Raw genomic sequence first — 16,244 nt, forward strand, 5'->3', positions numbered from 1 at the left:
ATGTTTAAATAATATATATTGATATCAAAAAAATTAATAATAAAGTACACAAATAATTGTTAATGAAAAATTTAGTAAAATCACAATTTAATAATTAAAAAATTATTGAAGAATATTTTAGGAAAAGAATAATTTAATCATTAAAAAAATTTTAAAAGAATATTTTAGTAAAAATACAATTTAATCATTAGAAAAATATTTTGTTAAAAAGTATTTTGGCAAATAAAATTTAATTAAAAAAATAATTTTTTTGTTAAAAAGTATTTTTGTAAAAGAATAATTTATTTTTTTTAAAATGGATAAAATTAACGTTAATTAATACAAAAAATTTAAAATGAACTAAAGAAAATTTTTTTAAAAATTATAAGAAAAAAGAGTATATTTTTTATAAATAAAAAAGAATAAAGTGTCATTTTAACATCTTTTAAAGAAGGAGAACAAATTTTTTTTTCCCGGTTTGGAGGATGTGATTTGTTAACTTGCATAATGAGAATGACCAACAATGTTTTTTTTAAGACATGAGTGACCAGCATGCTTATCAATTATCGAACGTCAAAAAAAAAAAATGATTCAGCACACACAAAAGGAAAGAAGCCAGCCCATTAGTCTAGAAAGGCGAGAACCACGCTAAGCTTGATCCTTAGTGGTTAGAGAAAAACTTCTAGTGTAATGTATGTCACTGGATGTATATGTATTGTGTATGAGATTATAGTGTAATGTATTTGAGTAATTGAGTGGACATGTTGTATTGTATATGACAAAAATAAAAAATAAAAATAAAAAAAGTATAAGAAGACAATATAAATTAATTAATTTTTTAAATAATTCTATTTAATAATTAATTTAAATTTTTTTAAATTTAAAATTTGAATAATTAAGAGTTGATTAAATAAATTCTAATTAAAAATTGTAGAATTCTTTTTTTTTTCTTTCTCACTCCAATAGCTGCTTGCAGAAATTCTTCCCCTTCTTTTTCTCTCATTTCCATAACTGTGTCGTCCACACTCCTCTCCAATTAGTGTAGCTACTGCGACACCCAGAACTACGTTGTTAGGCGACACTCTACAGCCGCCTCTCCTCCGCCACGAAAGAAATCAGAAATAACTCCGGAAGCAACGCCACCGACAACCACTGTCCAACAGCGCGGGCATTGTCCTCTCGTGCCACAGCCACCTCCACACACCGCTGCCGTCACGACTTCCTCCACCGTCGCAGCAACCACCGACGATACAGCAACCTCTGCCTAGACGTGTACTCCGGCTGATCAACCGCGTCTCCTTTCCAGTGATTTGGGTTTTTTTTTCTTCCATCTTAGAGTTTTAGTTTTACTTGTGTTTTTTATTATGAATGTTTCTTTTGGATGTTTTTAATCGATATTATTCTGAGAATTAAACTCTTATGGTATTAGATATTTTTTTTTGAGATAATTAGTAGTTTCTTTTTGGTGCCTATGAAGTACTCTATATTATATATTTAGTTTCTTTCCTACTTTTGAATAATACATGATGATGCAAATCTTCTACCTTCTCCACTTTCAAGTCCTTTTGATGTTTCTTATATATTTGAACCAAATGTAGTTGGTAATGATGAGAGTTTATTGAAGTTTCTAGGAGTCGATGTCTTTAATAAGAAGAAAAAAACAAAAGAGAGGAATAATAAAAGAACGATTGTTATTAGGAGAAGGTGGCTTTGGACTTGTTTACAAATGAGGTCTATAAGATGGGAGGGATGTTACAGTGAAGATTTTGAAAAGAGAAGGAGGATGTACAATGAAAAAATTTCAAATGACTATCAAGCTAGTGAAGAGTTAGATAGATCCATAAGCATAAAAATGTTTAGTGCATTAGAGAGTGTGAAAAATGAAAATCTTGCTATACGCATTATCAGTGAGCATGAATTTTTAACTAAATAATGGTCTTGATCCCATAAAATTTGTCTTAACCTCAATGCCAATTCTATTGACACTTTCATTGTGTTTGTTATATTATATTCGAAAGTTGGTATTTCAGACTTTAGAAGCAAAACGAATGAAGCTTGTAACCTTGTATGGAATTAATCTTTTCATGTTGCTACTTATGTCAATTTTTTCTTCTTATATTTTAGAGAGCTTTTATTTTTTCACCGTCTTTGAAAATTACCAAGCTATCATGCAAATAATGATGGCTATTACTTATATGAACACACAAGTACATAAACATAAGTTTTTTTTTTAAAAATTATTAGACATTAAAAAGTAAATACAAATAGATTATAGAAGCAATTTTGAATGGTGTATCTTAAACTATTAGACATTTGTACATGAGAACTTCAAGATACAACATTAATAAAAAAGAATTTTATGGTAAAAAATAAGATTGATTATACTCACTGTTAGTGTAATAGCTTCAAAAGTGAAACCAACATAGCATGTTGCTTGGGAAGGTGGTGAAGGAATTTAGAGGCATTCACAACTGTAATATAAGCAAACTCAGAAAATATATACAGTAACATCCATTTAGTATGAAAAGGGAACATCCTAATACTTGACAGAAGTAACATCTACTTAGTTCTTTTTAAAATTAATCAGGTACCTACACAGAGAAACATGACGAGTAGGATTTAAAAAAAAAGGCCATTCAATTCTTAAAGAAATACAGTCATCCACAACTGCAACACAAGAAAACTCGAAAAATATATAAAGTAACGTCCATTTAGTATGAAAAAGAAACATTCTGATATTTAATAGAAGTAACATTCACTTAGATCTATGCAAAAACAACTAAGTACCTACACGGAGAAATATGCCGAGTAGGATTTAAAAAAAAGGCCATGCAATTTTTTAAAAAATACAGACATCACAACTGCAACACAAGAAAACTCGAAAAATGTATAAAGTAACATCCATTTAGTATGTAAAAAGAACATCCTAATGCTTAGCAGAAGTAACATTCACTTAGATCTTTACAAAAACAATCATGTATCTAAATAGAGAAACATGCCGAATAGCATTTTAAAGAAAAGGAAAATGTATCAAAAGTGTCTCAAATGGTGACGACATCCCATGTATACATTATCATGAAATTTCTATGTATTCTTTTTTTTTTCTGTGGTATGACCTTCGAAATGATCCAAACACAAATGTCATTCAATATGTGTATATAAATTCTTGTAGGACAATTTAAACTAGCTAAGGAATTTGGCTTTTCGGTCGGAGATATTTTCGATTTCTATTTCTTCTCTCTGCTACATGCAATCAATTGGTTATTAATTTCATTACCCTTCTTATTTGGGCTCCGAACTCTTATAGAAAAACCTGCAACTTTTGAATAATCTTTGTAGAATTTTGCAGCATCTTCAAGCGTCTTAAAAGTCATCCAAACCTTTGGAACAAACTCCTTATCAATATCGCACAGAAACTGCAAAATACACCCAAAAAAGCCCACAATACACCATATTAAAATCTAGGATAAACTATAGAATGCAATAACAACTATTCAATAAGCATCAAATAGAAATGATTCTATAAAATCTTAAACTATGAACAAACTACATAGTCTAGATTCAAACTATACCTTATTACTTGATTCGAGTAAAAATAATAATACAATTCACCATCCTTCAATTAATAAGTCAGAACATGTAAATACACCCAAAATCTCCTTTATTACACCCAAATATGTCTGATTTACCCCTTAAAATACGATAAGCAATAGACAGCAATTTTTATTAGAACAATTACATTACATTCAATTCAAACAATCAATAATGAACAACAATTTTCACAAGCAAGGTTCACAACATTATTCACCTAGATAATCATAAACTATTAACGAAAACATTAATTAGAATTCAACCACACCTCAGGCACTTCATTCGATTCAAAATAATAATTCACTTTGTTCTGGTCCAGCTGACAATTTGAACTTGAATCATTCATCATCTTCAAAGCGATTTTAGAGCTTGATTTCAAAAACGAACGTAGAGAACAAAGGAAATCGAAGAAAGAGAACACAGAGAGAAACACACGAAAATGACGAAAGAGAATGCACAAAAACGAATGAAGAAAAACGCAGACAAATTCGAAAAAAAAAACGAAATCCTTTTGAAAGAGGAAGTTATATATTCGCGCGTTGATTGAAATCTGTTAAATTAAGAGGCGCATGGAATGAGCGTGTGTAGACAGGCGCGTGAGGGTGGTTTAGAAAAAAAAAAGACTTGTATAGATTTGTATGACAAAATAGCTTGTGTGATAAAATAATTTGTATGTGAAGAATAATTGTATCTGAATTTAGAAAAATTTGAAGTTAAATTTAATAAGGGTAGATCCTCTTTTTTTTGTCAGATAAATTAGACAACCCTTAATTTTAGACATTACTCATGTATTACACATCCATACAACACACTCACACACACTACATAAGTTCATTTAAGAATTTATATTTTCTCTCATAAGACTTAAATTCGAGTGCCACTTCTTGTGAGGTAGCCGATTCTGCCACTAGCTCCAAACCTCGGCTGCATAAGGATAGATCCTCTAACACTTCATGTCCCCTTTCCACCAGGCTTTGGGCCTTGTCTAGATGTGAACCATATGCATCATAGCCCAATGAATACTCTTCAGGTAAGAGAAAGAAAGGATCCTAAAAGGAATAATATCTCTAAATCGGTGGAGTCCTTGGAGACGATAAAATAAAATATTCAAACTAAGTGTAAGTAAAAATAAAATAAAAAATAATTAAAATTAACTAAAAAAAGTTAAAGACTTATACTCTTTTCAATTGGTTATACATCTAATAAATTGCCATTTGATCAAAAGAATATCTATATTGAAATCGCGCGTACACACTTTTACTACAAATTTCGTTTATTTTTATTTAGGCAACATTCCACACAAAACGAAACAAAATCAGTTTCGACGCCCACCGCAATGAATATTGTCTGTTTTCTTTTGGAGAAGTTGTTTTGATGGTTGAGTCACATGGCTCGTTTTGACTTAAAATGGAGCATACTTAAAATTAAAGTTAACATTTAGTTTGAAATTAAAGTATTCTAAAGACATTTATTTATTAAATTTTTGCTATTTTCTTTTACTATTAACCGGCATCCTTTAATAAAATCCAATTAAATACGACCATCATTCAAATTTCGAATACTAAATAATCCCAAAAATGCATATTAGCTCCCGTTAATTTTAGCGAATATTTATAAAATATAGCTGTCCTAAAATAATTATGACAAAAAAAACACCTATTAAGAAAAATAGCAAAATATATAGCTTGAACATTAATCAAATTACAATATATGAATATAATAAATTAATCTGATATAAAAGGCAAATTTCATTTAATACAAAGATACTTAATATAAAAAATATCAAAAGACTTTTAAAATTTATAAACTACAAACAAGTACCCTTGGACCCAATTGGCGAACCCTTAGCTAGGCTTGGTGATACAATAACACGTTAAAATAACTTACTTTGCTACCCAAAAGTGGTAACATTTTTTCAATTGATCCTTCCAAGTTCCAATAGAACCACTTAGCTTTAAAATGTTTTTCATTTCCATATATAATTACTATAGCATATGATAATTAATAATATTTATGATCCATACCACACACATATTATTCTGTTTGCTTGCTCAGTGAAAAGTATGAGGTGTCATTGATTTAGCAAAGATAAGAAAATGAAATGACAGCGTTGTTCTTCTCTCTTCTCCCCCACATTTCAACCGACACACCAACACACAAATATATAGTTATTATTTATATTTATACGTCACACAATCTTTATATTTCCAATCTAATAATCCATCACCATGGATTTGTTATGCAACCTCTAATACCTGCCCTTACTTAATCTACCTTCATTCTCTCGTATAATCAGATAGATGATCCAACAAAACCTACATTAATCATCTTCATCAATTATTTCTATATAATCATATACATTAGTCCACACAACCATACCAAACCAAACACACATACACATATATATTAATTTAATATTATTATCCTTTCTTTTACACTGGGACAAATTGGAAACCATTACTGTCCTTTCTCTTTTCCCTTACTCAACCACTCAATTCCAACAAAGAAAATTCTACACTATTACTCCTACATGGAAAAAAAATTATAAATAAAATAACAAAAAATATATACAATTATTGCCAATTTGCTCGTGCATTATTTGTAGCAACATAATTTAGCTAGCTAGCTATAGTTTTCTTTATCCCCTTTCATGGGTCAATTTTTGAGTGCAATTATTATTATTATTATTATTCAAGTGAAGACTTTGTAATGATCCTTATAAAAGAAAAAAAAAAAGAAATCATTCACCTTCTTTCTCTGAAACAAAAATACATTATTTTCTCAATGCTTATTATTATTATTAGGGAAATGCGAATGAAAATAATAAGCTAATTAAGACACAACATCATCAAAGAGTTTCTCAAAACGACCCAACAACAATGGATGATGTTCATCATGTTCAAGTAGAATCAAAAGCTCCTCCTCATCATCATCATAATCATGATAGTCATCATCGTTCTTCTCTCATTGCTCTCATGAGAGCATCACCATCTTCTTCATTGACTCCCTCCTCTTCCACCTCATCATCTTCTTCTTCTTCTTCTTCTTCTTCTTCTTGGACCCTTAAGAAATACCTCCTCTACGACCACCCGGGTCCGACCGGGTCCAATAATGTTCCTCCTCATGATGATGAAGATCATCAAGAACACCAACTACGACCACCACACGTGGCAGAAATCCAAGAACTTCAGAAAAGAGTGTTCATCGATGGCATTGTCGGTCACAGTGGGATGCAATGGAACCATGTGAACAGCCGGTTCGACCAAGTTTCCTCGACCAGAACCAGCCCTGAACCGGTTGTAGAATGGTCCAACTTTGCCTTCTGCATTGGTGAGAAAAATTGTTTTGGTATAACTAATTTTTTTTATTTTTAAATATTTATAAATTTTGTCGGTAAAATTTAAGTGCTTTTATTTTAGTTTTTATAGTTAATTTATTCTATTATATGCTAATATAATATATTAAATGAAGAAATTAAAAAATAATAATTTTAATTTATATTGACTAATATTTATAGCTAGCAGATTCAATATTTTTAGTTTATAATATTATATGTTTAATTAATATTTTTAAATATTACAAATTAATTGGTCAAAAATAATAAATGATTATAAGCATGTAGTACAAATGTACAATTCTATCAAATATTAATATTTTACATTTTGCTACATTAGTATTTAATAAAATAAATAATATCAGAGACAAAAATAAATCATTTTTAAATGTTAATAGATGAAACTAATTTTTTAATATGAACAAAAAAGTTATTTAATTTAGTGTTTTAAACAAATAAATTTTTAATCTACTTGTTACTTTACTATCATAAGATAAATATGAGAACAAGACACTTAATATAAAAAAAATATTCGCATAGATATTTTTTTATAAGAAACAGAAAGTCAAACATTTCTTTTTATTATTATGTGTAATTTATAATATTTCATTAACCACTTTATTGAGTTGTTTTCATTATCTTTAATCATAAAAATTATTATGGGATGCATGATTCTTACGAAACGACACCGTTTTGTGTGCCTTAAATTTCGGTGGCTGCTTTTGTTTGCCTTATAGTACCAATCAACTAACACACAAGAATCATAGGGTGAGCAAAGCATAGTAGTTAGCCACCTTAGCCACGTTCTTCGCATATGCTACAATGTCTTACATTACAACACAGTTTGTATAATCAATTACTTGTTCATTAATTCGATTCAGTTATCAATGTTTAACATTTATTTAATTTTGAATCCTCCACTTGGGTTTGTTTTAATTTAAAGGTAATGCTTTTATTTAAACCAACTTAATCTGATTTTGAAAGTTGTTTGTCTCTGATTCTTTTGCCAATCATTATTGTTATTGTTCATTTTTCAATAGGGATGCAGTCTTCACCAGAATTTGCCAATGAATTGCTAAGAGCATTAAGAGGAGGAAAGGATTGGAAATTCAACATCACTAAAACTGATTTGTACCGTTTCTGGCTTCGGATTAAAGATGATTCTTTTGATTCAAGAATGCGAATTTTTTTTTACATGTAAAAAATTTACACTAAATTATCATATTCGTATCTTCAACTATACTAAAAACTAGCTATTAAAATCAGTCGTCAATATAAAATATATGTTAAAATACAAAATATATATTGAAAATAAGTTAAATAATACATGTATTTATACACAAATATATAATGACTGATTTTAGTAGCTGAATTTAGTATACACATAGCATTTTTGCCGCACCTTAACAAGTTTATTTTACTGTTGACTGTAATTTTTTCTTTTACTATAGGTGTAACAGAAACAATGATGGAAGAATTACCAAGACAGATGTAAAACAGGTTAATTAATAATTAATCTTAAGATGATTGAAGAAAAATCATGTTACTATTTGTCATGTTCTGAATGTTGATGTTAGATTTATGGCACCTAGTCCTACCGGGACAAGTGTATGATTAGTTAAATATAGTAGGTGTGTAAAAAACAGTTAATTGGTTTTGGTAAGCATGGGCATGTTCTTTGTATTTTTGACTAATAATTTTGGCGCTTGTGTAGACAATTGTATTGGCTACATCTACAAATAAGTTATCCGTGACACAAGAAGAAGCCGAGAACTCTGCAGCTTTGATCATGGAATCACTTGACCTCCAAAACAAAGGCTACATTCAGGTACTAATTTTAATCGAATAAAAATCACATGTTTAACTCTTAAAATTTTAAAGGTTTAGCTAGCTTTGTGTCTTTTTTTTTAAGAGTTTAGTTAACATGTATTTTCAAAGTACATTTAGTAGAAGATTTTAAGTTTTTACAAAATAAATAATTAAATAATAAATGCGAGTTAAGCTCCAAAGTAGTTTTTGAAATTAATTGGGAGAGTGTTAGGTAAACAATGACCATCTTGAACAACATAAACAATCACCAATTAAATAAAAATACAGTACATTCTAATTTAATGCTACTAATTAAATTTAAAATTAATTTATTCTTTTAACTCTATTAATTCACATTGTTCACACGTTATTCAAAAATGTTATTGGTTACTCATACTTTTCCAATTGATTGTATGTATAAAAATAGTTTCTAAGATTTCAATTACATTAATTACATATTTAAGATTGACAAAAATATACTATATAAGTCTCTGAACTCTTTTTAATCAAGTGATTCATCACGTGGTTAAAGATTAACGTGGTACACTTTTGACAATTTCAAAAATATAATTGATGTAATTAGAATCTCGGAAACTATTTAAATGCAAATAATCAATGTCGGGATTACTTTAGAGCTAAATTTTGTATTTTTCTTAATACAAAATTTTAATTGGTAACATTAACATGTGTCTAAGAACAAGTATTAGCTAAACTCAAGATTTAAATATTGATAATTCAAGAGACACATTATTCATTAGGCATTGTTTTTTGTTTTCTAGATATCTGAAATGGAGTGTCTGTTGAAGTTAATCCAAAGTCCATCAAAGAAATCATTAGCAGCAGGAGATACAGAGAAGCAAAATAATGTGGAGAGCAACAAGAATGGGTTCCTTGAGGAGCAAGAAGCAATGTCGAGGGCGGAAGTGTTGTTCCGAACGAACTGGCGGCGAGCTTGGATGGTTCTGGTTTGGGTAATGGCTTGCATTGTGCTGTTTGGGTGGAAATTCTATCAGTACAGTCATAGATCAGGATTTCAAGTGATGGGTTATTGCCTTCCAACTGCAAAAGGTGCAGCTGAAACATTGAAACTCAACATGGCTCTCATTCTCCTCCCTGTTTGTAGAAACACAATCACTTGGCTCCGCAAGGATCCTAGGATCAACTATCTCATTCCTTTTAATGACAACATTAACTTCCACAAGGTACACCCTCATCTAATTTTGCCTGCATTTCGGTTAATTAATTGTCCACTCTGAACAACATGGTACATTTTGTGTCTAGGCTCTATACATTAGGACTACTTTTAAAACTTATTGCAAATATTAGGCTAGTTTGTTTGTTTACTATCCCAAAATTCACATATATACACATAAATATATGCATTTTGTTTGTTATTAAGATACTAATAAAGAGACATAAATAAATTTGTCATAAAAAACAAATTTACTACTAATAAGGAAAAAATTGTTAGTAAAATATGCGTGTTATGTGTAATATCTGCATCTTAATCTTTTGACAAAATACTAAATACATGTATTTTGTGTGTTGTTGTAGTCAATATGTTCTTATTTTACTAAATAAACAGTGAATATGTATCACTGTAATTCATATCTCGGATAGATATAAACAGGTACACACCTTGCCTGTGATTTCCCAAGAATCAGCGGCTCAAGCACGGCGGTTTTCCAGCAGACTATAGCGGCGAGATTCGGGTTCCGGCAGCCAACGTACTTGCAAATTTTGGCCACAACAGAGGTGGCAAGTGGGATAGCCATGGTGTTTCTAATGGCCATTGCATTCACACTTGCAACAAAGTGGCCGAGACGTCGCTCGCCGGCGCTGCCGGTGTCCCTAAGAAGAGTCACCGGCTACAACACATTTTGGTACTCACACCATTTGTTTGTTATTGTCTATGCATTGCTCATTGTCCACTCCATGTTCTTGTTCCTAACTAACAAATGGACCGAGAAAACGGTTAGTCTTTTCTGTCTTTCAACAAATTTTGATACAAAATTATTTTTTTTTCTCACTGATAATTTCTTTTATACGTGCAGACTTGGATGTACATTGCTTTTCCAGTTTTGTTATACACTGGAGAGAGGATCTTTAGAGCTGTAAGGTCAGGATCTTATGAAGTTGATATCTTCAAGGTAGTATTTGATCAACTTTTTTAGCAATAGTAGAAACATTGAACTAATTCTCTGTTAACTTTATCATTCTTATGTAACCGTCCAAAATTTGGAAATTTCCAATTTCATTTTTGTTCTTGCAAGTATAATTGAAAATTGAGCAAACCATCATTTTTGTCCAAAAAGATTCAACTTAGATAAGGCGACCCATGAAAATAAAATGACATTATGCCTTTCAAAGATTAATTCAGTTCTAAAGTGTCTTGATTTTTTAGAAGCATGTTTAGTAAAAGGGGAATACTCATATAAAGATGTTTTTATGTTAATAGTCGATAATCGTTGGATAAATTGCCATATTTCACTAAACGGTTTCATATAAGACTAACATCTTAACTAGATATCTCATGATTAGCTACCATAGAATGTGATATTTTTATCCTTTCAAATTTTGTTATTTTATGTCAAGTGAATATTTTTAACGGTTTTTTCATGTACAAATAACTTGTCAGATGAAGTTAATCTTCAAGGGATTATAATGTCATTTAGCTATGATAATTTGCATGCAGGTAAGTCTGTGTCCCGGAAAAGTTTTGTACCTGAAAATGCAAAAACCTGAAGGCTTCAAGTACCAAAGTGGCATGTATATATTTCTTCAGTGCCCACAAATTTCATCCCTTGAATGGTACTTCAATTTCTACAACATTAAACACTGCTACATTTTTAATTCAGTATTAGTCCATTCCAATCTTGCAATACTTGCAGGCATCCATTTTCCTTAACTTCAGGACCACAAGATGATTACCTTAGTGTGCATATTAGAACTCTTGGAGATTGGAGCTACCAAATATACGACCTATTCCAAGAGGTACACGTATAAGAAAGTTTTCAAGTATACCGGTACATCGGTGTTTCAGTAATTTTTAATCGTTGATTTTAATTATGTGCATGTTTGGGCGCCATTATTTTGTTAAAAAAAGATCTTTTTTATTTTTTAACGTGTTTGGCAAACTTCTAGTAGTAAAAGTAAAAGTACTAGTAAAATAAAAAAAAGATCTTTTTTGAGAAGCTGTAATTTACATCTTTTTTTAAAAGATCTTTTTTCCTTAAAAAAAATATGTTTTTCATGTAATAAATAAACAAAAAAAGTACTTTTATATTGTTATACCCAAACATAATTGATAGATAAAAAGACCTTTTTACATGAGATATCCAAACATAAAATTACTTTTGCTTTTCAATAAGATCTTTTAAAAAAAGATAACTCGAAAAAAATCTTTTTTTAGAAATTCACCCAAACAAGTCCTATAAATATTTTTTATAATTAAGATCAACGGTTAAAAATCACTAAAACACCGCTATACTTGAAAATTTTGCACACCTATATATATTGTCAAATGTGATTTTTTTACTATACACTCTTCAGGAAAGACCAGGAGAAAACGTGTCGGTGTCAAAAAAGACGTTGTATAATAAAAGATCACACTTAACAACATTACTTAAGAGAAAAATTAAAAAGATTTATTTTCATAAATAATTACAGCATTGAATTTCTAAAAAACAAGGTTGTGGGATATGAATGCAGGCAGTGTTAACAAGATCGGAAGTGTGTCCAAAAGTGTACATAGATGGGCCATATGGTTCTGCTTCTCAAGATCATGTTAAGTATGATATTGTGGTGCTGATTGGCCTTGGTATTGGAGCCACACCTTTCATTAGCATCCTCAAAGATGTAGCAGCTACAACACACAATGATCATGTTCATGTAGGCTTTGTTTTTTTTTTTTTTCAAAAAAATATATATAAATTCTACTGTCTATTTTCTTATTACTACACATCTGTAGCTATTCCATTAAACAAACACCAAAACTTTGGCATTTGAAATAGAGTGGTGTGAGAGAATACGGCAACTTAACAAAGTGTCCGCAAAAGGCATATCTCTATTGGGTCACAAGAGAGCAAAATTCCCTTGATTGGTTTAGAGATGTTATGAATCAAATTGCAACTTCAAACAGAAATCAGGTATGTCTAAGTCTAACCACAACCCCATTTAAAAATATCACAAAACCATATTCTCCTGAAAAATGTTTGACTAACTGGGTTCGCATATAATTGGAATGACTCACGTTCTCACTTAAGGGTGTGAGTCAATACCATATACAATACAAAATGAATATATCTATCATTACTCTTTTTCTGATCCTTGTATTTTTTTGGTAATCTGTGTTTTAGTCGGTGGTGGAAATGCACAATTTCCTTACTAGTACCGTATATCCTGCCGGAGATATCCGTGCGGCGCTGCTAAGTGTCATTCAGGGGTTGCATCACGCCAAGAATGGCACTGACTTAGTTTCCAGGAGCCCAGTAAGTTCATCTTCTTCTTAGTTATATAGGCAATTTATGTCAGCAACAACAATGTAGGAAGAGTGAAATCTCAGATATATCTGAGTATTGAGTAAATTAGTATCTTGTTACATGAATTATAGAATAATTTTGTCACTGAATTATTTATCAGATATACACTCATTTTGCTCGTCCGAATTGGTTCAACATATTTGCTAGATTAGCTCAAAGGCACAGGGGAGCTAAGATTGGTGAGAATCTCTGTCTCATTCTCTATTTATTAGGGTTTTGCTATCTCAATTAGTCAAATTCTTTACTTATTAGCTCAATGCATTGAATACATCAAAAACATTAAAAAATTTATTATTATACTAGTATTTTTACTCGTAATAATATTACGGAAATATAGTTTTTTTTTTTAATTACGCTTTACTTCATTCTAAAAGTATAAAGTATAAATTATGCATGATACAAAAAATTTATAAAATCAAATTACTTTTATAAAAAAAAAAATCGTAAGTTGACAAAAGTCTCCAACTAAAAAGACTAATATCTCTGTAGATAAAAAAATTAAATAATAAGATTTTTAGTTATTATTTTTATAAAAAAGTCTAATTTCGATTAATAAGTGATTTTAATATTTTGTTATCTAAACTTTGAAACAATTTAACGTGTATAATTTTACATTTAATTAGTTGTTAAGTGTATTGCATAAATAGAAATAATTAATTTTTATACTTCTTATTTAAAAATAATATTTTTTCTCTATGTATATAAAAATATAATTAGATATTAGCGTAAAAAAATTATATTGCTAGTTATAAAATTAACTCAAAATTAATTTTTTTAAATAATTAAATATTGATTCTAACTTTTAATTATAACATTAGTATTCTCTCCAAATTATATATAATAAATATTTGAAAGAAGAGAAATGAAAATATAAATTAGAAAGATAAGCGGTAAAAATTTAAAACTAAATAAAAAATTAAAAAAATAAGTATATAATAATATTATTTTTTATTTGAATTATATTATTTTGTTAATTTTATTTTTTTGTGGAAAGGTAGAAAAAATAGAAAATGAGAGAAAAGAGAGAGAAAGATAAAGATGAAGAATGAGAATGAAAGTGAGAATTTGTTAATTTTAGAAGAAAAAATTATTTTAATTGTAATAAAAAATATCGGATGACATATTTTGATTTGTTAAATTACTAATTTAAAATATAAAATATATATAGAGTGAAAATAGTAGAGAGAAATAGAAAAATGGAGAAAGGTAGATGAGATAATTTATGAAGAAAATTTATTAATTTTGGAGAAAAATATTTTTCTCAGTTTTAATAAGAGAGTGTCATGTGATATATTTGATTATTAAATTAGATAGTAATATATGATAGTAATTTATGATACATAACATAAGTATATTTCAATTTTATTTTAATACAATTAAGGAATGTCATGTTGCACATTTTGATTGTCAAATTAGTAATTAGTCATTGATATTGATAATGATATATAAAAGAGATAAAGTGGTTGAAGGAACGAAAGAGATAGAGAAAAGAAGAAGGAGGAGGAGAGAACTCTTTAATTTTGGAGAAAAAGATTTGATTTTAATTGTAACGAGAGAGTGACATATGACACATTTTGGTTGTAAAATTAGTAGGGAGGAAGAAAGAAATCTTTGGTTTTTGAGGGAAAGATTTAATTTCAATTATAATGAGGGAATGACATGTGACACATTTTAGTTGTAAAATTAGTAAAAAAGAGGGGAGAATTCTTTAATTTTAGAAGAACAGATTTGATTTTAATTGTAATGAAAGAGTGACATATGACATATTTTAGTTGTAAAATTAAAAACATATAATAAAATATATAATAGATTTTAAAAATATACCGGGCACAAGTTAGTTAAATTCTACTTATAATACCATTCATCACATTGATTATTATCATATATGTAGATAAAATTAAGGAAGGTTTAATAATTGAAATCCATATATTATGTATTTTGCCCAAACTAATGCTGTTACTAATGTGAGATTTTCTGTTACAGGGGTTTTCTATTGTGGCTCATCTAATTTGGCAAGGGAGTTGAAGAAGTTGTGCACCAAATTTTCCACCAAAACCACAACAAGATTTGTTTTCCACAAGGAAAATTATTAAACCTTGAATGATTGGTGCTGTGTCAAATTCATAGTGAAGAATGCAAATTAAGTCAGGTACAAAGCAAATCATCAACTATTTAGTCTATAGTCTAGAGAGTGTGTTTGGTGCTATTTTGGTAGGAATTAAGAAAGTATTTTTTATATACCAAAAAAAAAAAAAAAATCAAAAGGAAGGGAAAAACAAATTGAAGAGTTATATATTTATAGTAAGGGAATATTGTTTTACCAGATATAGAAGTAAATAGGAAGAGAATATTTTTTACTTATATAAGGCATGTTGCATATATTTTTTTCCTCTAAAGATATGTAATTATATTGCTTTGTAAAAAAAATATATTGTCTATTATAGAAATAAAGGCAAAAGAAAAAAGATGATTTTTTTACTTTGGTAAATACTAAATACTAGTAAAAGAATAGTAAAAGAAGAATAAATAGATGATGTTTTTTGTTGGAGTTTCTTTGTTATTTTTACAATTATTGTTGCCGCCAGCTTCTAACCTTGAAGACTTCCAAATTTTTCGCCTTTCACAACGCTTAACACAGAAATGCAAGGAGAGTCATAGAAGATTGCCCTCTTCCAATAAAACATGTTGTATATTAACTAATATCCATAAATCAAATGTATATGTAACTTTTTTTTTCTTCAAAAATGATAATGTATATATAACTTTTATTATTTAAAACAATAGTAAAAAAAATACTAAGAGTGGTCTAAATTTTAAGAGAAACTAGACTGAGACCCATGCGATACGTGAAATGATAAATTAGTGATAGTAGTATATAATATATTTTAATAAGTATTATATTGTTTAAAAATTAATTAAAATATATACAAATTAATATTAAATTTGATGTGTCTTTTATTTAAAATTTTTTTAATTCAAAAGTTTTTTTT

General features: G+C 29.0%; 1 protein-coding gene across 1 annotated transcript; it reads left to right on the forward strand.

Annotated features, from left to right (window-relative positions):
• Positions 1-6,364: 6,364 nt before the first annotated feature.
• LOC107470897 (respiratory burst oxidase homolog protein A-like) lies at positions 6,365-15,518 on the forward strand. Its single transcript, XM_021133835.2, has 15 exons — positions 6,365-6,900; positions 7,945-8,101; positions 8,356-8,404; positions 8,619-8,732; positions 9,493-9,915; positions 10,040-10,043; positions 10,344-10,687; positions 10,768-10,863; positions 11,409-11,524; positions 11,605-11,707; positions 12,425-12,604; positions 12,727-12,861; positions 13,072-13,203; positions 13,355-13,433; positions 15,238-15,518. Exons 1-15 carry the CDS (start codon positions 6,450-6,452, stop codon positions 15,345-15,347), a joined length of 2,493 nt encoding a protein of 830 aa, XP_020989494.1. The 5' UTR covers positions 6,365-6,449; the 3' UTR covers positions 15,348-15,518.
• The last annotated feature ends 726 nt before the right edge of the window (positions 15,519-16,244 follow it).

Source organism: Arachis duranensis, chromosome 1 (genome assembly GCF_000817695.3).
Source record: "Arachis duranensis cultivar V14167 chromosome 1, aradu.V14167.gnm2.J7QH, whole genome shotgun sequence".
Classification (NCBI taxonomy): domain Eukaryota; kingdom Viridiplantae; phylum Streptophyta; class Magnoliopsida; order Fabales; family Fabaceae; genus Arachis; species Arachis duranensis.

Coding starts and splice junctions, on each gene's coding strand:
- LOC107470897 (XM_021133835.2), top strand. CDS start 6,450: ATGGATGATGTTCATCATGTTCAAGTAGAATCAAAAGCTCCTCCTCAT. Junction 8,405..8,618: donor CCAAGACAGATGTAAAACAG/GTTAATTAATAA, acceptor GCGCTTGTGTAG/ACAATTGTATTGGCTACATC. Junction 11,708..12,424: donor TATACGACCTATTCCAAGAG/GTACACGTATAA, acceptor ATATGAATGCAG/GCAGTGTTAACAAGATCGGA.